Genomic DNA, 22,868 nt, shown 5'->3' with positions numbered 1-22,868 from the left:
GCACACACTGTCCATCACATTTCAGCTCCTGTAACCAATAGGGTGGGGTTTTTTTCCAAGAATCTCCTATCTCAGTTCCTAAAGCCACTTTTCTGGCCTTACAATTGCCCTGTACTTCAGGCAGATTATTTGAAGGACCTGGTGAGGGTGCTGCATAGCTTAGCTGTGATTTTTCTTCCGCTGTGTAACTTCATGCACAGGCCTGGGCACGTTCTCAGGTCCCAGCTGGCCCTCCCAAAGCCAGATCACAACACCCAGAGAAGAGGGAGCCTAAGCACAGCACAGACCTAGCCAAAAACACAGCCACAGCACAGCTGCGATTTAAGGCCGGCCATTCAGCTATGCCTTTACTCCTATTTAATAGCAGTTAAGTGGTGAAGTGCTGTCTCCTTGAAAAGCTTCCCCTCTCTTAGCAAACACCACATAACATGCAATTTTTACAGTGACTTGCAGCATATTTTTACTCCTGAAATACAACCCTTCCGTTTTAGATCTCCTTAATCACAGTGATTTTGTAGAGAATAACAAATTTCCCATTCCTGGACTTAAAACTTGACTTTTTTTCCTAATTTCCTTCAGCGTTAATTATCCCTCCTAAAAATAGACAGGTGTGGTCCAAAAATATCCAGTGGAGCCTTAACGAAAGGTTTCTTGCAGGGAAGCCAACAGCCAGACCTGATTTATTCACCCAGTCTAGTTGTTTTTGCAGACCCACCCTGCACCAGGTTCCTGTTTCCAGGCTTGCCTCTTATTTGCTCACATGGTTAATCAGTAGAGCTGCCTGCGAGGACACGTGAAGGGGAAGCCATCCCCCACCAGCCTTCTGGGGAGCTTGCAAAAGCTGGGGAGTGTGGCTGCCTTCAAACCTTGTGGCCCCGAGAGCAGCTGCTCTCGTGCAGAGAGGAAGGTGCATGTAGGCCATTTCCTTTGAGGGACCTGCCAAGCTGCTGTGCCTGGAGCACGGGTGTCTCCCTTGGCTGGCCCTGCGAGCTGGCAGCAGAGGAGGGACAGCATTCCTGAACAAAACTTTCTTCTTCTGTCAAGTCATCCTGTTCCTCCTAGCAGGGTGCAAACACCGTTTGTACAGCAACCCCAGAGATGGAAACCTTGGGATTTGTTACAAGACTTCCAAAGTCAACAAAACACTTGGAAGTTAAACCGAACCTTGCAAGGCCTTGCAACTTCGTGGATCATTTCAAAGGGTTTGAGCTGTTCTCAAAGTCGGTCTGAGGAGTGGTGATTCTGTGTTTTGGTCTAGGAAGTCTTGATACAGCCTGGGTTTGGGGCCAGCCACTTGTGGGTGTGCCCATGTCATTACTCCCCTCTGGGCAGATGGTAGCTGTGATGTTGATTCTTAGACCATATGTGAGCTTCCAAGTGTGGCATTTCGAGAGTCCCAAACTGACATCTTTTTTTGCAAAGGGTGGGGCATGAGGCTTGAGAAAAAAAAAATGCAGGGCCTTTGAAGTGCAAGGCTTTGAAGTTAAAAAAAAGCTAGCAAATTCTTGTTGCAGTTCACTGTCTGTGGAAAATCTGGAAGTTAAGACTTTTGACCAAAGAGGCTGGATAATGTTTAAAAGTAACAGACTGGGCAAGTGTGGCTTTAATGTTTTAACTGTTCATGTAGTGGTGAAGAAGGTGAGCTTGAGTCAAAGAGCATGTACCAAAAACCACTGTCAGTCTCTGCCTTCCTTCTCTTCCACTGTGAGACTTTGAGTGCATTCAGATCAGGGACATAAAATGTGTGTGTGGTGGAAGGGGGAGGGAGGAATTTCTCTCTTCCCGTTGCTATTGTGTTTTGTTATGTTTTGTGTCTGTTCAGTTTGTCTCCAGGATCAGAGAAGTGACTCAGAAAGTTATTTCCACAATAGGAGAGCATGGGAAAACACAAACATTAGTCTCTTAAAGACACACAGCCCTGTTTATCACACACTGACATGCCTCACCTTCTGACTGCTGGAATTTCTACCACATGAGCTACCTTTTTCTTTCTTTAGAACCCTGTTAAGATTGTGCACCTTAGGCCTTTCCTTTTGTCTCTAGAAAATTACATCAAATTCTCCTACCCTCTACTCCTTCCTTATTTTTCTATATTTATCTTCCCTCTCTTTAACTTACCTTCCCCATTTATTGCACCTCTCATCTGTTCCCCACATTGGCTCATCTCATCCCTCTTTCTGTGCTACAACATGACAGCCTCTAACCAGCACCATCTCTGATGTCCTTCAGCTGGGCCTTTTTCCTCAATGGTGTCCTCATATCCACCAACTTGGCAATACCACAGCTTCCTGTGGGAGATGTCCCAGTCCCACCTGGTATGCCTTGGGGAGAACACTTGGGCTAGCTCTGAATAAGCCAGCCTGGGCTCTGTGAACCTTTGGGACCCTTTGGAGTATTCTCTGTAGGTCCTAGAGCTGCAGGCCCAGACCTGCTGTGCTGTGCTCAGCCAGGCACGATCATCCAGTGATGCAGAGAAGAAACATCAGCTCAGCAGAAACCTGGCAGCAACAGCATCCTGGAGCCTCCCTTAGTCCAGCCCCTGGTGCCAACCCCTCCTTTTTGACTGAATATTTGTTTCAGCCAGCAGGAGCCAAAGATTAAATCTAACTCCTGCCAGTGCCAACCAGGTGGGACAGGTTGATCCTTTATTTGCAATTATGATGAGGTAGCAATTATACTCTCGGGCTCTTTTCTCTTGGTGAGGTAGAGCTGTTACTAAGCTCGGTGGCTCGGCTTTGTTAGCAGACCTTTGGGGCCTGCTCTTGCCTATAACCCTCCTCAGGTTTTCTTGTGTCTCTTTTCTTCTCTTGTTTTTTTGTGGCTTTTTTTTTTTTTTGATGACTTGTTTAACATAATCTTGTTCTCTGAGTTGCCCAAAGCCCAGATCTGCCCCATAGTCTCTGTTCAGTCATGCTTCTCTTCCCCCCTTGCTGCTCACATATCTGGGCATCCAGACTCCATCCTTTTTCTGCTGTATGCATTGAGAAACCTATTCAGAAAATTCCTTCCTTTCTCTTTATCCTCTTAGCTGTGTCCTCACATTGCAGTGTAGCTGGCTAAACACGTGCTTGCCTGCTTCAACCACTGCTTAGCTCCCTTCTCTGCTCCCTCACATTGCTGCATTGCTGCATTGCCAGCTACAGCAATGCAGTGTAGCTGGCTAAACACGTGCTTGCCTGCTTCAACCACTGCTTAGCTCCCTTCTCTGCTGCTCTTGGAAAACATGCTGCAGTTTCTGCTCATCTCCAAAGGTGCTGCCTTGCTTGCTTGCTCTGAAATTCTGTAGGAAGCCCCACGTGTGTTCTGGTGCTGTACAAGCCTCTCAAGTCAGTTGCTACAAACACTTGTCTCATTGTCCTCACCTCATTTTTATTTCAGTCTTCATCTTCTCTCACTTTTCTATCTCTTTCTATTGACTGTGTATTTATATTTATGTCACTTTAATGTCTTGCAGTCAACTAGCAAAGCATGCCATGGGTGTGGTTCCTTGAAAAGCCAGTGCAATGAATCTTAAGGTGGATTGCTTTGAAGCCAGATATTATAGACAGGTAAATGGAAATAGGAAAATCCCACCCTAATTCTAGCATTATTCTTGGTTCTCTTCTGAAATGCTGGACTCCTGCCAAGTCTATGAACATTTTATGGCAAACACTGAGTCACAGGCAAGACAGAAACCCTTGCAAGACAGAAAAAGGAGGCAGGAGAGATGCACACTCCTTGCATTTAGGAACTGCAGAGGAGAAGCAGGACAGAATGTGTTAACGCACATTCAGAGCGTGGGTGCCTGGGCAGGGAGGCACATTACATTACAGCATCAAGGCAGCAACTCCAGACTGTGTACAGGCACAGTCCTTTGGAGGGAATTGTTTTCCTTTTCTTCCTGCTAGCGAGTTTAGGAAACAGTCTCTGACTGCTCTCCTGTTATCAAACACGAGGTGGATCTTTCATTGTAGGAAGACTTTGGGAATGCCACAGTTCAGGGCCCGTTGTAAAAAACAGTGCCTACAAGGGTTGTGTAACCTGTATTCTCAAGAAGCTTCATTCCTTCTCATCTGCCAATGCCTTATGTTTTTGAGAAAGTGGCTCAAATTTGTGTTTCAATTTTCTTATCTTTAAACTTAGGAAAGACCATTTCAGGATACTGTGAGGTTACCTTGTCGCTGTTTGACATGGTATTGCCACTTGCAGAGATAGTATCAGAAATTCGCAAAAACCTGAGCTTTGAAAGAAAGGATGGCTGACTCTCTGAACTTTAGGTCACGCATATTAATCCCATAACCACCTTGTAAACATTGCAATATATATTCCACCTTTGAGAAAGGAATTTCACTATGCAACTACAAAATATCAGTTAAAGCACAGAATACAAAACAAACATCACAAAAACTTTCTCTCAAACGTTAAAAGAAATCCCATTTTAAACAACAGCACTGGGTGAAATTTAAATAAAGACACCAAACAAGATATCAAGTCTCAAATTAACAGCAGAAATATTAACAATTGATGGTTTTTAGGTGGTAAATATAGAAGGAAATTAAGAGAAAACCAGTATTTCATAGTTATAAGTTTTATTTTGGAAAATGTAAACCTCACTAACCATGCATACAAGTTAAGACAATATTTTACAGTTCTTAATTTTCTTCCTTTTTTCATTTTTTTCCTTTTATAGTTGCATAGGACATTATCACAATATATAATCTATGCAATACAAAATACATAAAAAGTTACAGCAGAGCAAGAATAGATGAACATATAACTGTACAACTGTAATACTTCAATGTAGTGATTTAAAGAGTTGAAAAGTGAGCCACAGAAGCTTTCATGTGCTGCTGACAAACCTGTACAAGTGAGGGTGACACTGGCAGCTTTACTGCAGCTGCAAGTTTAGCTGTGGACACGTGCACACTCCCTGGCACACGCGTTCCCCGGCCCGCACTCGGGCATGTGCTGCTGGAAAAGCACACGTGCACGCACACACACGTCCCCCACATGCACAATAACACCAGTAAATGCACCTGTAACCAGAGATGAAACTCAACCACAAATCTCCAACAGGTTCAAAATGTCCAAATGCAATGGCATTTGGATCTAGGAATTTGGTTCAGGCCCATCACTAGTTATAATGAAATGGATACCTATTTTTGCTCTGTAGACATCCCTTCATTAGTCAGTGTGTAGTATAGACACACTGCTGTGTATTTATGTATACACACATACACTATACAATATACACATATATATCTATTTATATATATATATATGTGCATATACTTATATAAATCCATATATATAAATATATATATATTTATAAAAACCTATACCAGTGGATGGGCTTTTGCATTCTATATTCTGGCTTATGGGATAAACAAGAATAATTTGGGTATTTTCTTCTGCCTAAGGCTATAGCTCTTATCCCCGAGAGTTACAAATACAGATGTTCATCATACCATTCACTGACATAGACTAGATGTTAGCACCCAATGCACAAACAGATGGTGTGATGGAGTAAAAGAGCACCTGAAAGTTAGTTTGTAGGCATGACCTGATGAAATTAGTAAATCTAATGGCAATGAAAAGGCAAAAACAACACTGCACTTCACAAAGTACAAATCCCGTAACTCATGACAAAACACTGGAGACGAGCAGTTGTGAAACAGGATGCTCCTCACACAGCCTTTACTGCCTGGCTGTGAGACAAGGAGAGTGCTGAACGTCTGGGCAGAGGGTAATGAGGTTTAAAGGTGTGCAGAGGCTCTCAAAGCTACAACTTCTTGCAAGGGTTAATGCAGTAAAGAGGGTGGGATATAGACAGGAATTAGGTGTTACCATCAAAAAGAGGCTTCTGATGACTTGTCATAAATATATACCTTTGCAGTTATGTAAACAGATACTAGGCATGTATTATAAAAGCAAGGAACAATTAATTTGCAGATACAAAAAATTCTCACAAAATCTAGCTGCCAGGAATTTACCAGGACTGCTTTCTAAGAAGCAGGATGAAAACTGAATTCATGTTACCACTAGGCCCTTGCACAGGGAGAGGTTAATGGAAGGGGTGAATGAGTTTCTAAGAGCATCTTCAGTTTCACCTGGTAGCAAGGTCATGATTTTCACTTGCACCAATTTCCTGTAGAAAGGCAGTTGAGCTCAACACTTAGAGAAGTTAGAATCATGGCTGGAGAAAAACAAACTTTCCAGGGCTTTCATAATAAATAACAAAGCTGTTGCTATCACCTCAAGGGAAAAAAAAAATCACGGCGATGTTGTATTTTGTGAGAACACCTCAACAGATTGCATGAGGAAAGGAGGAGGCAGGAGAGATGCACACTCCTCCAGATGGAGAAGCCTGCACCTTGCCAGAGCAGTATTTCCTGAGTGTGACATGTTTGCTCCTGTGCCAGGAGACAGTTTTAGATTACACTGCTGGGTGAAACAACAGAAGGGTAAAAATCTGAGGTTAGTTTGGATCAGCAAACAGATTTCAAAACATAATTTGAGCTGTGCTGACTTCTCATGTCTGCAAAACTCAGGAGGAACCATCATGAGAATGGAGTCTAATGACCTTGCTGATCATCAGACATTTCTAGCAGATGCTAGAAAACCCCACTCTTTTCTCATATGAAAATATTAAGGGAAGATTTTGTTTACATTTAATTTTGGAAAATACTAGTGGTTTGGAATTTATCATTTTATCCTAAAACTACAAAGTATTAAACTTTTAATCGAGATATTTGAAACTCTCTCTGGGATTTTAAAACACAGTAACTTCACTGTCAGCCTAATACATGCCGAGGTATTTACAGCCAAGATGTAAAAGCAAAAAAGTTTTAACAACCAATTTCAGAGTATTTCCTGAAAGTGTTGCTATGTTGGCTATATACAGCCCCATGGTGTTCTCATTAAATTAACTGACTGAAATGGGATTTTGACTTTGAACCAATTTATTTTCTCCTGCTTAAACTTGAAAAATTATTAGTAAAATCTATGAAGAATATGAGCAAAATATTACTTAACTGTTTGAGTTAAAGATTACATAGTTCTGTGTCCCTCAGAAGAGGTTGTCCCAAAACCTTTATAGCCTATAATCTCAGTACTAATAAAACCTGGTGCAAATATTCCTTCTCCAGGCTAATAAAACAACTTGTTTGTAATAAAGCTTGCATAAACTGATTCATGCTGAATTGTTAAGTCCTAAATAAGTGAAATGGAGTGGTTCCTCCTTTCCTGAAGATTAAATGATGCTCCTGTTGGAACAGGTGATTTTACAGCAAAATGAATTTGGAACATGAAGCCTGTAATGTTTGCCAGTACTTAGTGCTCCTTTTGATTTTCTTGTTCCCCCCCTCCTCCATATACCTCACTCTAGGTATAATGATAATGAGAAATGTGTTTGACTTGTTTTGAAGTATGTGCACAAGACAGAAGTGACCTGTAGAATTCCTTGAGCTAGGTATCTGAAATGCCTCTCTACTAACTACAGCACAAGAGCACTTCTAGGAGTGACAGAAATTATTGGAATGTGAATTCCTGTTACCTGAATTCTATCAAGTTGTTAAAATTTTGCATCTTAGTACATGAGATTAAAAAAAAAAAAAAAAAAAAGGAAATCTGTTGAGGCCAACAGATCTGCTTTTCCCCCAACTCCAGAGCTTGGGTAACTCATCACATTAACTCTACCTGTCATCTTGCAAAAAACCCTTACTATGTTCTTTCATTTTCTGTGAAATGAAACAGTAGAATTGTGCCTCTCACAACTTCCAATTCAAAGGGGGAAATTAACAGAGGTGAAATCTGAAGCAAATGAACATGAAAAAAATACTGAAACATCTGCACTTGTTTAGATTTATAGTTGTATTTGTATTGATAAATACTTAGAGTATTTATCTGGACAAGTAATAGAAGGTGTAGTATTAGGAATAATGTACATTATGGAAGTACCTATGAAACTACTTGGAAATCTATATTAGCTTCTCACAGTTAACATACAGTACAATAAAACCTTGCAAAACTGGATCAACGCAAAGCAGCAAGTAAGATACAGGTTCATTGGGAATCTGGAGGCATTCACTTAATATCAAATTACAGGTTTGGCATAGAGAGTTTCTTTTCACCATGCTACACTTAACTGCATTTAAACCCTACAGAAAAAACAGCAAACACCCCAAAATTCCAGAATCAAAAGGACCTGAATTGATAATATGCACCATCAGACCCAGAAAAACCAAGGAATGTGTATTTGCTGCCAGTGAGGTTTTCAGTACATCACTATGCTTCTGGTCTGTTACTATATTTTCTACCATATAAAATATAAAAATCCTTGTGCTCTATCTAGTGTTAAATATTTGAAAGTTATTGAAAACTAGCCAATATTCCCTTTCTGTTATTAAGCAGTTATTCAGAAATAAGAGCACCTTGCTTTATGCTGGCATGTGTATTTTTGAGAAACTTGAAGTAGTGCTGAGCTATAATGTCATTTTATTTTAAACTTAAAAATGCATATTTTATTATTCCAGTCAGAAGATATCTTATGATTTTCACTTCCTTTTATCAACTACCACAATTTTGATGTAACAGAATACAGAAACTATGTCTTGGCCAATTTTTCTTTCTAAGATACAGCTGTACAGTAGGTAAGTACCTTGATAACAGTTTTGGTGGGCATTGGTTCAGTAATGCTATTTCTGTAGGTAAAAAAACCAAACAAACCAAAACAAAACAAAGGAAGAAGAAATAAAGGAAATTGTTCAAGTCAGTGTGGTTTGATTTAAATATTCTGTTGGTCCCATACTGAGCAGGCAGTGCAGACAGCTTAACAGCTTGGAGAGTGACAACAGAATGCCTTGGAGATTCCAGGCCACCTTGCCATAAAATGTTACCCAGTGTAAATTTGTTTCTTTGTCATTTAGGTTACTCATTTAAGGCATCTTGTTGACAAATTTTTCTCAGAATTTTATCTAGCATGAAACAAACCAACAAAGAAGTTTATCAACCTCACAGAGATTTTTGCAATTGGAAGTTGGTTTTGGAGCATCTTCAGCATGAAGTGAGAAGACAGCTTGCTACCACAGGCAGAGGGCAGCTTGAAGAAAGACAAGATTCCTGCTTGGAGACTCCCCAACACAGGTGTATCATCAGGAAAATGAGCAATGGAAGAGTCCAGTACTACATTCCAGTATTGGGCTGGTTTCTGTATTGTTTGCTTGTTTTTTATTTTTTCCCCAGTGTGTGAAAGAACCTAACAAAAAGCTTCTGAGTGCAATTATATTTACAGAGTAAGGCCGTGGTTAGGGTGTGTCTTCATTGTAATTATTGTGTAACATAAATATCCATCCCTGAGAAAGGAGAAGGGGGACACAAATCCAACACAGTTGATTTTTAAGTGTATGTATGCTTATATTGTGCAATCTGGTTTTACAAACTACTTCGACACCTGAGGTGAATTAAGCAGATTTTTTTCCTTTTTTTAAGATTTTTTCATTTTCTTATAAAGAATAATGAAGAGGATCCATAAATGGTTGCAAAATATATGAAATATTGAGACAGCAGGAGTCACTAAGTGTAACATGTAAGTTTGTCTGTCCATGAGGTTAGAATAGCCACTTGTGTGGTTGGGTAAAGAAAATCTGACTAAAAATTGCAGTGGGAGGCAGCTATTTACTGATTTTTAAAAAAGAGAGGGTGGGAACTGAAGGAGGGGAAGCAACAGAGTTTTTAAAATGTGTGCAACACAAACAAAACTCCACGTTAGGCATTAGAGGCAAAGTGCTGACATCCAGTGCAGGTAGTCTACGGGGAGCTGGCGGGGCTGATGGTGGGGCTGGAGGCGTCCGAGCGGCTGTAGTCACTGACAGAGCCTGTCCTGGAGCCGCTGCCGCTCCGCCTCTTCAGCATGCTGGGGTGGAAGTTGGCGTGGCGCCGGGCGTGCTTGGTCAGATGGTCGCTGCGCATGAAGCGTTTCTCGCACAGCGGGCAGCTGAACTTCTTCTCTCCGGTGTGAGTGCGGTAGTGCCGCGCCAGCTCATCCGAGCGAGCGAACTTCTTGTTACAACCCTGCCAGTTGCATTCAAAAGGCCGCTCACCTGCAGGGAGCAAACACGGCACGGTTAGAAGGGAGAGCAGTGTCTTCCATGGGCTATTTTTTTGATGCAGAATATAGAATAAAAAGGTTGGAAGCAGGGTGAATGCCACTTGGCACTGAGTGGATGGAGGTGTTACCCTCTGCTGGAATAGGCTGCTGTGGTATTCCAACCCATTAAAAAATGCTGTCAAACTAGTCATGCACCTTGTTTGATAACTGGGTCTTCAGGGATGCTGGGCTCCTGATCCTTTCATGGATATCTCATATCTCTTGTGGTCTGTTGAACTTTATGACTTAATAATATCTGTACTGAGCTTTATAGTATATTCATTTATTTCTCCAAGCTGTCCCTATGTGTCTGACCAAGTGCTGAACTTCAGAAGTCATGATGGGGTTTTCTTCTTCAGCTGTTTAAAAAGTTATGGTAAAACTGCAAAATGGCAATTTTGAGGCTCTGGATGTAAGGCTCTCCCCTTGTATTCTCCACAGCTGTGCCTGTTTTTCTGCATTTGCTATGAAGTACTGCAGTTTCCCTTGTTCCCTGCCTTGGGTCTCACTCAAGTGAGGCAGGGAGTGCTGTATTCCATCAGGGGACAGGTGTCACCTTGAAGGCACCAGGCTTTTTTGAATAGCTAACATAAACCTCATGAGCACTTAAGCTGGGAGCAATGAGCAGTGAGCTCTCAGAAGGAGTGATCTGGTGACCTGGTGCAGTTCTGAACAGATCTCAGCCATGGGACAGAGGCCTGGTGCCATTTTAGGGCCATGCACTGTGGTAGATGTGCAGCCTAGGAAGCTCTGCAGAGGCTGCAGACAGAAGTATTGTTTTTGGGTAGATGGGTTTCTGGAATCTATTCCCAGCTTCATCACTGATGTGCTGCATAGCTTGGGCACCTCATATTATCTGCTTTCATCCTTAGTTTCTCCATTTCATAAAAATGAAAATGTTAAATCATTAAATTTGCTGTCTACTACGTCTGCTTATTAGTTTGGTTCTTACTGTCACTGAGTCTGAACATCACACGTTCTTTAATTGTTATTAATTGAGAACATCTTATTCTTTTGTGAATACCTAAATACATAGACTTAGCATTTTTGGTAGTTGTAATTTTATTAACTTCCTACTTGCACTAATCCTAACGTTTCTAATTCTGAATAGCCTGTTCAAGAGGCCCAAAGAGCTACATAAATTCTGGGCCAAAATAAGAATTAAAAGTTCTCTCCAAAGTACACTGAATAGGAAATAAAGAAAGAAATTAGCCTCCTGGAGAAATTCGATACACCTTAATTAAAACTGTCAGAGATAAAAATTGACCCCAGCAAATCTTTAATCTAAGCAGCCAATAATCTGCTTTAAATTCACAGATTTGGCAATAACATTTATCTCCAGAATCTGCTCAGGAAAATAGTTTTATAGGTTCCTTTTCTCTCTGTTCATGAGGCCCCCAAGATACTTCAGCCAAATCTCAAACAGTGTTTCAATGAACAGACAAGCAAGGATTTTTAAAATAGCATTTTGTTCAAGAATCTGGAGAGAGCAACTGTCCCTGATATTTCCTTGATTATTTAGGAGAAAGACCAAAGCTCATTAAAACCAATTGTTCTTAAGCACATTTGGTGGATTTCATGACACCTACAACCAAAATGCATCGTGCAGTGGTTGCATCTGTCCAGTACACACAGATATTGTTGTATGGAGAACTGTGACCATCCCACCTAGGAACTGCATAAGGCACCAAAGATGAACAGAACTGGCTTCCCCTGATGTAGAGCCTAAAAAATTCAGGGTTACACAAATGAATTTAGGAATAAAACCACACCAACTGGATTTAAAGGATATAGTCTTGTTGCATAAAATAACGCATGCAAATCCATTCAGTGTCCTCCTCAGCCTTATTCTGCCTGCAAATTGTCAGGGACTGAACTCTCCATCTGCTGCTAGAAACAGGAAACAAATGTATTCTGGCTGTTTGTCATATATCCAGTTGTGTTCTTAGATATGTTCCTGCCTGTGGTGGGACATGCCTGGGGTGTGACAGCCCTGTTGTGTGACCACATTCACTGGTCTTGTCCCTGTGTTTTGTTCATACTACAGATATACATCTAGGAGGACTTTCGAACCCTTGTAAGAAGGACAGTGAGGCACTGTCTTGGGGTAGATCTGGCCTGCAGAATCAGAGCTCCTCATCCCTGAGCTGTGGCATCAGTTTTTGCTAAGACAATGGTATTTGGAGGTTTGTATTGCCTGAGTTAACATTTCTGTTTATTTCCATTACAAATGGTATCAGCCAATGTTCTCCACTTGAAGAACTGTCCCATGAAGTGAGTGCTTTCAGACAAGGAAGGCACAAGTTTTCATGCAATGTTTTGCATTGCTGTTGACACCACCCTGAAGCACAGGGAAAATGGTACCTTCTGTTCCAATCAGTTTAATGGCAACAGCTGCTCCTGTCCATGATTCTAGCATTTGGGAGCCAGCAGTAGGCACAACATTCCAGTTCCTAAAGAGAGGTGGTTCTGAAGCAGGACTGCGTAAGCTCAGTGTTATCCAGCACTAGCAGGTGATGAAGGTATTGCACAACTTATCTCCCCTTCTCCTCACTGCACATCAGGTCTGGATGAGAACATTCAGGTTCCCAATCATGTGTCTGATTTGATGTTGATGATGGTGAGGATTTGGGTGCTGAGCCAAAAAATGTGGTATTTCTTCCACTATATTTCTACAATCCTGTACTTCTCCCTCCTAGGGACTATTTTCCTCCTCAGTCCTCTCTAGTCTTGATTTTATGTCTTCTTGGTACTTGGTTTTAAGTTTCTTGGCCAAGGGATTTTCCACTGACAGCTGGCATCACTCTAGCAGTGGTAACAGTTCTCTAGAGTACTTCCCAGCTTTGTTGAGGTTTAGCAATTCCTCTTCAAAGAAAAACTGTATTGTGAGGAAATGCTGTGTGCCTTGTGTGAAGATATAAGAGTCATTATTATTGTTCATAAAAAATTAGTACACAGTCTGGAAAAAAGTTGCTAGGGGGTATTAATTAAGGCAAGACCCAGCTGCTGCTCCAAAACCACACATGGAAATTCACAGTCTGTCATCATTCTCATCTTTCAAGCAGAAGGGATGTGGTTTTCTGTGCAGGTGAGTTATATAAATGTCCTTTTACCAGCAGTAAAGCAATCAACAGAATGAGAGATTATATGAATTGATTGCCTAATCTCATTAGGGAACATGCAGCCACAGTACAACGTTCCTGCATAAGCAATAACCCATGGACATGTTGTACTCAACAGAGAGTTTTCACCATTAAATGGCTGTAACACAACACAATAAGGATTCTTTCAGCTCCATTTCAGGAAATGCTGAAGTCAGAATTTTACCTTTATACACTGAGTGAAGAATTTGATCTTATAGATAATTGTAGAAGTGTTTTCACATATCTTAGATATGGCAGGAAACACATCAAACATGTGAATATGTATACTGAGAGTCTTAAGGCTGTGCCTTGGCAGCAGCAGTACCTTTGTGCATTATGAGCCTTACTTACAGGTCTCCAAGAGTCCTAAGTTTCCAAAAGATAAAGATGCTTGAATGTAAATTAATCAAAATGCAACTCTGCCTTCTTTATCTTTGGAGAGGCAGGCAAAAGATGCCTTTAAAAGATAAGGAATACTGTAATTTTTTTTTTTATTATTTTTTTTTTTACAATTTTAAATAGGTTTGGATATCCATGTTCCAAATCCTACTAAATGGTAACATTTTTGGCTCCTTTGTCAGGGCACATGGCATCTAACTTGTGTTTAAGTTACACAAACTGATGGAAAAACACCACACTGGAGAATTAGATTCAGCTGATCTCAACTGAAATTTACACAAGCAAGAACATTTTTGGCTTTTTCCTGAACTTCATCCAGTGGAAAAAAAAAAAAAAAAAAGCAGCAGGTAGTGTAAAGCCACATTAGGAGACTTGCAGTGCTCACGAAGTGAAAGTACGTGAGCTCTGCAGGTGCACGGAGTTCTGAATTGCTTTCAGGGGCACAGGCCTTGCTGCTCATTGTCTGGCAGAGCCTGCCAAAGGAAACCCAGAGTTGCCTGGGCTATAGGAACAGCATTAAAAAAATGCACCTCTATCCTCTCTTGCTGGAAAGGATTCGGAAGTAACTAGAGCCAGCCTGTTCTTATGATATTACATAAAGGTCCTTTGTATTATTCTGTATTTTTTCAATCATTATATAGTGAGGCAACTGTATGTAGATGTCTACTGCACTTGATTTGTACAAACCTTTTAGTGCACATACAGTTTTAAGGACTCTTTTCCTATATAGTGAGCCTCCTGTACAGACCCTGGAGTAATCTGCTTCCTGCTTCACCAATGCATCTGGCTGATATCCAGCATCTGAATATCAATTTAAAAAAATAGCAAGTACTGTATAGGCCTAAGAATACTTTAAAAATAACCTACTAATGACTGAAATGCCCAAACAGTCTGAGACAATTGTGAACATAACCATTTTCCAACTTAAAATGCAAAGATTAGGCAATTGTGTGTGAAGAATTTGAAGTGTCCTATCCACTGCCCTACAGATTAGAGTATTGTCAAGTCAAACCACATACTGGGGGCTATTTTTTTCAATTTAACTCATGTAATAGCTCTGCACATTATGTTAGCATCTTCAAGCACATGTCAAGGCCATGCAGTAACAAAGAAATTTGTATCCTGGGAATTCCATGAGTGTCTGCAAAACCAGAAGCAGTAAACCAGAAACAATTTTCTGTGATCTTTAATCTGTTCTGCTGCTTCCCAGAACAGGGTTGAATGTTGTTATAAAAACAGACTAGAAGCCTGAACATGCCGCTGGATGCTATTCTTATATTTCTACATTTTCATATACATAATTAAGAGTATATTTGGAAACACAGATCAGCAGGCTGGGTGGGGAGGATGAGGGGCAGACAGTTAAATAGAGATGTGATTGAAGAGGCCTTCCTCCAGGAGAGGAAATGCTATCTTGGGAAAAACATTCAGCCAAGTAGACTATGTTCCTTGAGACTGGGCTGTTACTTGGAAAAAAAAAAAAAGAACAAAAACCCCCTCAAAAAAATGAGGAAAGTTCATTCTTCAATAGTACTGATATGTATTTATGGCTGTTTAAATTTCTGATATCCTCTTATTTATAAAAAAGTCCTTCTGCATGGTCAAATAACAAAGCCATAATCTCAGTGCAAGAGAGAATAAGGCTTTGACGTTAGGCGAATGGTGGTTTCTTTATGAAGTATTTAAAAAGGGATCAAAAATTTCCAAAGCCTCAGAATCTCGAATTCCTATAAGATGAAACCACTTAGTTTTAAATTAATGATTTTAGGGGTGATATTTCATAACCAAATAAGCCAAATGCAATCAGGTTTTTTTTAACATCTGCTTTTTGTGTCTGTCCAATGGCTTTGGAATATCTCGGCCACCTTCACACACATCTAACAGAGGTAGCAAATTCAGCAATATTAAGGTTCACTAGTTCCAGGGAAATGAGGATGTTTTAGTAATGTTCTCAGTGAAAAGTTATAGGGTGAATTAGACTGTCACTAGACACCGGAAACCCAGTGTGGGAGTGTGATATGAATGTCCAAATCCAAGAAAAGCTCCCATTAGAGTTCCCATGTTACTGGACACTGGCACATAATAGTCCTGTGCCCCTAGGACACACAGCAACAGCAGCTAGGTTGCATTAGGACCTGCAGGCAGGAGCATGCAAAGTCCTTCCTGCTAATTCCATTATCTGTCATGTGACCTTTTTTCAGGAACTGGAGTTCTCAGAATTCCTGCAGGCACAAACCCAGGCATCTACAAAGTTCATTCACTTTGAAGTGTGCACGTCTTTATTTTGACCTTAACAAATCCAGTCACTACATTTATAAATTACTGGGTCTTATGTTTCCTGTGTGCTTAGGAAACTACTACTGAGCAGGAGTGCAACAGCTACCATAACATCCATGATTGAAATCCTTGGTTTATTTTCTGTACTTCAACGTTTTCGTTAAGTTATTTAGACATGAATGTTTCTTGAAAGGGGAATTTCCAAGTGGCAAGTTTATATTTGAAGTCCATGTGTGTTACCGTTTGCTGTGGAAGTGTTTGTATTACTCCATCTGGGAGCACAGATTACACCCTGTGATTTATCTGTTACAGCCATAGTAACTAGAACAACTCAAATAGCAAATGACGAGCACGCACAGTCAGATACTATAATAACAGCTACAATGCCAGAGAAACAGAAGTAGTGAAAAATTCCTGCCCTAGCCTTAACCACAGACAGATCTGTCTGAGAATCAAAATAGCTCATTTGGTGAGTTCCATGCAGATATCTGGTCCTCTTAAAAAAATAAAAACTCACTTTCACCAAAATGGAAACAATTTTTTTAAAGCAGATTGCGTTCTGTCAGTTATATTCTCAGCTTTTATTTCAAACTTGTTCGATGATGTCTTAAAAACACCATTTATAATAATTTTAACTACTTAACTGTATTTTTATCAGCTACATTTGCTTCTCTTTTGTCAAAGCAGAATCATTCAAGCCTATTCCATCTTTTTTTTTCCTCCCAGGATCCTCCATCACATAATCTTTCTATTGTCTAAAATATGCATTCCATCATATTTACTGAATCTCTTTTCAAGCAGGGCTGCCCAAGCTGAACTGCTCCAAGTATCTATAGCTTACCATTTTTAAAATATCCATGGTTTTTATCCTGTATTTTTGCATAGTGAATTAAGAATCTGAAATTTGATTTACCAAGTCATTTTCTCCCTGCCATTTTAACTCCTGATTGACTCCTGTTTAGTTCTTGCTTCATCTCTGCTGCACACTACTGTGTGTACAGTAAATTAAGTTCTGTGTTCCACTCCCAGCTGAAACCTAGTTCCAGACCATTTCACACTAACAGCAAGTAGTTAGAAGTTATGTTTCAGGATCTGGAAAATAAATCTTACAGCAAATTTGCTTTAAAATTAAATGGCCTCAAATCTAATAAAAAAAGTATTGCTATATCCTTTGCTAAGGTTTTGAATAGAAAAGGGAAATAAAGGCTAAAACTATGTGGATAACTTTTTTCCTGCTCGATTGAAAAATTTTAAAAACTCATTGAATTGCAGAGTTATGCAAACAAAGAAACCCATAGTAATTTTATTTTTAGTTGACCAAAATGTTTTACTTCTTTCAGTATGGATTTTGTAACACTATTTAAATTCCTTTTGCTTTGGAAACAGTTTTCAAGACAGTGAGGATGTTAATCTGAAATGAATTAATAAAACACACTAACACATAACTTTTCTGAAACAAAAAAAAAAAAGTCAGTTTAAACAAATAACTTTTCTGAAACAAAAAAAAAGTCAGTTTAAACAATTTTCTGACTACTTGTCATTGAAAAACTGTTCACCAAAAAAATGTAGTTCCTGTAGTTGTTGCTAGTAAAGGAATACAAAATTTCTAATATTCTTCATTAACATTTCTTGGCAGCTTTCTATCCATGAAGACATTTTATTAAGTGACTTACTGGAGATCTGATCTTCAAAGGAAACAATTTCATTTGTGCTTTCTACTTCCACTAAACTCCCTGTGTTTATAAGCACAAGGGAATTCCGAAGACAGCCAAGGGTAATGACCATGAAAGTTTATCTTCCACAGAGAAATCTTGGAATAGATTTTAGATCTATGCTGAAAACGTGACTGAGAATATGCCCCGTGGCATTGCAGTTTGACCCAAAAAGCCTTGGGTGATTCCCTACAGCATGTTAAGTACAAAAAGCATTTTCCGGAGTTACGCTGAGCTGCTTTCACTTCCTTCTACTTTTGTCCTCTGGAGTCATTTTGCAAACTGGTGGTAAAGTGATGCAGCCTTCAAAACACTGTGTCTGTTTTGAGTTCCCCCTTCAAAGAGTACAAAGATTCACTAATGTGCCATGCACTGCCACGACAAAGAAACAACCAGCCCAAAGCTCATGCTGGAAAGACCAAGCATATTTTCCAAATATGTATTTTTATGATCTCTGCACTGTTACAGTGTAATTCCATAGATATATAGTGAATTTTATTTTGGTTTTCTTCTCTCTAGCTATGTTCACACTGCTCTTCCTCTCTGCTAGAGAGTACTCCAAAACATAGGTAATCTTGCTGGGAAATTGAGAATTTCAATTCTTTCCTATCAACTGAAGATCACAGAAAAGCCATTAAAATCCCTTCAGGATTTCCAATTTGAAATTCACATCTGTAGACCTGAGCAATGAGATGCTACTTGTTTTACTGCATCCTTGTACTAAGACACATAATGCCAATATTTGGCTTTCTCCTGTGCAGTTTGTCACTTCCTGGTTTCAGAAGAGTTCATGCTCTGTCTCCTCCTTACACAACCCCTCCCTGTCTTGTGTATTCCTTTCTCTTTCAAAACTACAAAAATCAGCTGCACTAGGCCAAGGCTTTGTGAAGCTCTGAAGTCAATTATATAGACTATATGTAGTCTATATAATTGATAAATAATAAAACACAGCTGGGGTGGGTGGGTGGGGGTGTGGGTGTGTTAAATATGTTAAAGAGTTTTTCTCTTGAAACACAACCAGAGACAAAATCACTAAGGTGAGTTTAGCATTCAAATTCCTTCCTTTTATTATGGGGCGTAGATGTATGGACACAAATTTTGAAATCATCCTCTCTAGAAGTAACTGGAGTCTTAAAAGCTATTTCAGCAAAGAAGCTGAATAACGCATAACATTATTAGCTGAACAACACATTGAAACAACAGCACTTCCATAACTTTCTGAATAATTAACAAATCTGGTCATCCACTCATCACTTAGGTATGAATGTGTGCATTTGATGACTTGATCTGATGCATCAGAAGAATCCAGTGGAATAGAAAAGCCAGCAGAAAGGTAACTCTCAAAGTGAAGGCTGAGAAAGGGAGTGTGAAGGAACAGAGCCATGTAATGTCTAAAACAGCCCTATGGCTTAGGGATTCCTCATCACTCTTTTAAGCAAGGGTCACAAATCTGCAATTACTAGCGAAATGATGGGAGTTCATTTAGTAAAAGTTGATGAGGGAATCTTTGGTTTTGCTCCACTCCCCAGCTTCCCATCACAAAACTGCTAGGAGCTGCAACAAAGAAGGCAAGAATCAGTGCTCTTTCTTGTTGGTATCTAAAGCACTGAAATTTAGCAAAACAGCTCCAAATCCTACCAAGGTGTTTCTGGGGCCCTTAGGGTTGATCATATACAAATGTAGTAAGAGCAGGTCCTCTCGGATGTAAACTTGCTCATTGATACTCTGGGTGCTCTGGATAGACATGTTAGCTAAGGAAGAGATGCACACAAGTCTTGTCCTTACAGGAGTATGAAGGATGGTCCCCACATCTCACAGGGCAGGTAGTTTTCTTTTCATGGCTAGAAAAAACTTTTTGGCAGCAACTGCATTACTGCTGTATCTTCCAGGAGGTCTTGTCAAAGTCTACATAAATATTATCTCTCTCCTGACCCTTTTCTGTCATATTTGCTGTAGTTTTGCTATGTGACTGTACTGATAGCATGGACACTTACAATGCACTACCAGTGGAGAAATACCTGTTAAGTCTGTAAAGCTGTGAGCAATCAAAACTCTAGCCATCTCCTACAAAGGAGAATCCATCATCAAGAAAAATGGTAATTTACACAATTGTATGAGCTGGTGTTTACAATGCATAAAATTTCAAAAATAAGGTATTAATCTCCTTATAGTCCAATATGGATTTATCATTGTTACCTAATGCTCTTTGTGGATTCCATTTTAACTCTGAAATAGTAAAGTTCACTATTTCACTCCTTCTCAAAGGTTTGGACACATGACCAAAATGGAGACCTCTCATCTATGAAAAGAGAGACATCTGAGCCATTAGGACACCCATGAGGCTGGAAATGTACCCAACTAGCAGGGACAACTTCCATATCTAGGAGAGTGCAGACTGGAATGGACCCTGCCTGCCCCACAGGAATAACGCCTATCGATCGTGCTTCCATTAAGTGCAATGCCTTTGTTTGCATGGACTTTGGCCACATCCAATTATAAAAGCAGCATTTTTTTACCTTCTTGCTGGAATATATGGGTAAATAAAAGCTCTTACACTGAATACCAATGACAAACCTAACTTTAAAAATGAAAGGCAGTGGCCTCAGTGATAGAGTTTAAGTTCTAAGATAATGACAACTAAATGTTGGGTTTTCTATCAAAGTGAAGTACCAGCAATCGCTGCATATAATTTCTGTTCACTAAGCCTAAAACTCTTACTGAGGCTCCTTATCTCTGAGGCATTAAATCCTAGACCAGTGCTCAGTAAAACAGCTGAAATCCACTAATTTAAAAGAGCAGCAACTTCCACTTGATTTTCTCTCTCCTGTGGCTTGTTCCAAGAATGGAGATCAATAGCTGACCCTTTGACTTTGCATTTAAATGCCAGATAATTAAATTGTGTTATGCTGAAATGATGAAGTGATGAATTCTGGGGAGAGGAAGATGTATCTTAGCTATGTGTCATTTGCAAACCACACTGAAGTATGACACTCAGCAAAGAAGGGAACTCTAAAGTTTACTATAGTAGCCCTTTAATTACTGCATTTTTCTAATTTTTTCTACTCAGCTGTATAAATGTAATAAAGAAGGATGATTATTTAAACATCTATTGTGATTAGAAAAGAAAAAAACATCTGTAAAAGAGCCTTGAAACACATCTAGGTATTACTGAATGACAAAAAACTAAATAATGGTGATTTTTTTTGCTTTTCCATTAGTCGATTAAACTTTTAAATAAATATACTTGAAAAGAATACTGAAAATCCAAAAAATCCATGTGCTAATCAGCAAATCTGACCTATTGCATCACCCCAGCAAAGGAATTTCAGCCTAGAGTTCTTGCCTTGAGCCAAAAATTTGTTGTTTAAGGGACTTTCTTCATTCCTTTCATACAAAGATTGGGGCTTCAGCACAGGTCAGAAAAGTCTGGCCTCTTCAAACAGACTAACATTGATGAAGGTATGTGGGATTTTGTTCTTTTTCTGTCTTGTTGATGAACCAATTCAAACCTTTTAAAGTGACAAGGGACAAGAGTAGGGCTTTCCAAATGCATGTAATAATAAGCACTGTTTTTATTGAACGAGTCCAGTTAAAAGCTGAAAGTAATAATGTGGCCCTTGATGAATACACATGCTGGACTGAGGCCTTGTTCAGTCACCCGAGGTCTCGTGCTACTCCTGTTGCAGCACCCTAACAATGCTGATCTGTTGTCTGCTACAAGCTTTTCAGCTGCACCACTCACCCTATGTTAGAGCAAACAAGGTGATTAATGACAATGTTATGCAGACAGCAACTGGAGCCAAGAAAACAAACTCCCCAGACTAGATTCTTTCTTCTCCAGAAAGGAAAAACGCCTTTCTGATAGTGGAAACAACAGATCCAAATGTATTTATGGGGAAGGTGCAGTTAAGGTACCAACAGAAGCACAAGGTTTCCATTACAGACTCCTGTCCGGATCCCTCCTGTGCTACCTCAGAATTGCTCAGTCTGTTACCCAGCCCACTCTGCAAACCCAGAACAGCTCCAGATCAGATATCTGACTGTTAGCAGCTCCATGGGAGCTCTGGAGCATGACACTCCTTGGCATCCCATCCTTCTTCAGCCCACTCTTTACAGTGGACAAAAAGACTACATTCTCACTTATAGGACACTTGCACCTCTCCTTCCAGTCTGCGAATTTCTCTTTGTGAAGCCCAGGATTACATGCCGACAGAGCTCACAGGCTCTCAAGCCATTCATTCTCAGTGGTGTGGTCACTGCATAGAGAAATTCTATATGTAGCAGAACTAACCAATAGGTACTCATAGGTCAAATGGCAGGAACCAAAAATGGCACACAGTGACTCCTTGAAGTCATAACTTTTTTCATGAGATTCTTTTGCAAACATATATCCATAGACAAAAACTTGAACCTGAAGATGCTTGTATTGCAAGAATGTTTGAAATCAAACCGAAACTTCATAAACCATCCCTGTCTGTACAGTGACCACAGGAACGACCTCTGCAATGGTTTAAACTGCTTTCAGTGGAAGTCTACCTCACAAATTTTTAGTTGTGGTGGCTTTTAAAAAAATGTGCATGGTAATGCTCATGATCTCTGGTTAGACAATGGAAAAGTTTTAAGTGGGAGAGCAATTAAATAGGTAACAACCAATTATATTAATCTGGTGTGAACTGTGGGTGAATTCATGCTGAAACTGGGAAACTTTGGCTTCATGAGCTCTGCCCAGCAGTTGCATGAATAGCTGCAAAGAAGAAATCATATGACCTCATGAATCAGTCTTTTCTCTGTTGACATATCAATGACTTTTTTATTATTCTATTCTACTAAAAACAGGATAATGCTTGTAAAAGCAAAGCTTATCAAATTAATGAAAGGCTGTCCTGCTATGCAAAATAACAGACTAAAGGATTATTCATTTAATCTGAGACCTGCACTTTATTTATCTGAGTTCTGGAAGACGTTGAATGTCATTTGCCTCCAACTGAAGTGCACATACTTTGGCATGAACAGACCTTGCGGGTAAGTTATGACATTTCATGTGCACAGCAGCTCCCAGGATTTGGGGACAGGATGAGATTTCATTTTGCTAGAAGCCAAGCAAACAGAAGTTAGTGAAGTTGTCTTTGGCTGTAATTGTGAAATGTCTCCTTGTGAACTTTTGAACTGTTCAATCAACAACATCACAGTAACGCAGCATGCCTGAAACAT

General features: G+C 39.8%; 1 protein-coding gene across 1 annotated transcript in view; it reads right to left on the bottom strand.

Annotated features, from left to right (window-relative positions):
• Positions 1–4,551: 4,551 nt before the first annotated feature.
• Positions 4,552–22,868, bottom strand: part of KLF13 (Kruppel like factor 13) — a 33,046-nt gene continuing 14,729 nt past the window's right edge. Inside the window, exon 2 of the mRNA XM_041468989.1 lies at positions 4,552–10,079. Within this exon, the coding sequence (XP_041324923.1) occupies positions 9,787–10,079 (293 nt within the window). The 3' untranslated portion in view covers positions 4,552–9,786. The remainder of the gene's footprint in view (positions 10,080–22,868) is intronic.

This window comes from Pyrgilauda ruficollis, unplaced genomic scaffold, assembly GCF_017590135.1.
Source record: "Pyrgilauda ruficollis isolate IOZ18807 unplaced genomic scaffold, ASM1759013v1 scaffold23, whole genome shotgun sequence".
Taxonomy (NCBI): domain Eukaryota; kingdom Metazoa; phylum Chordata; class Aves; order Passeriformes; family Passeridae; genus Pyrgilauda; species Pyrgilauda ruficollis.
Note: the sequence above shows the minus strand (reverse complement) of the source record. Positions and strands in the feature narration are given on the sequence as shown.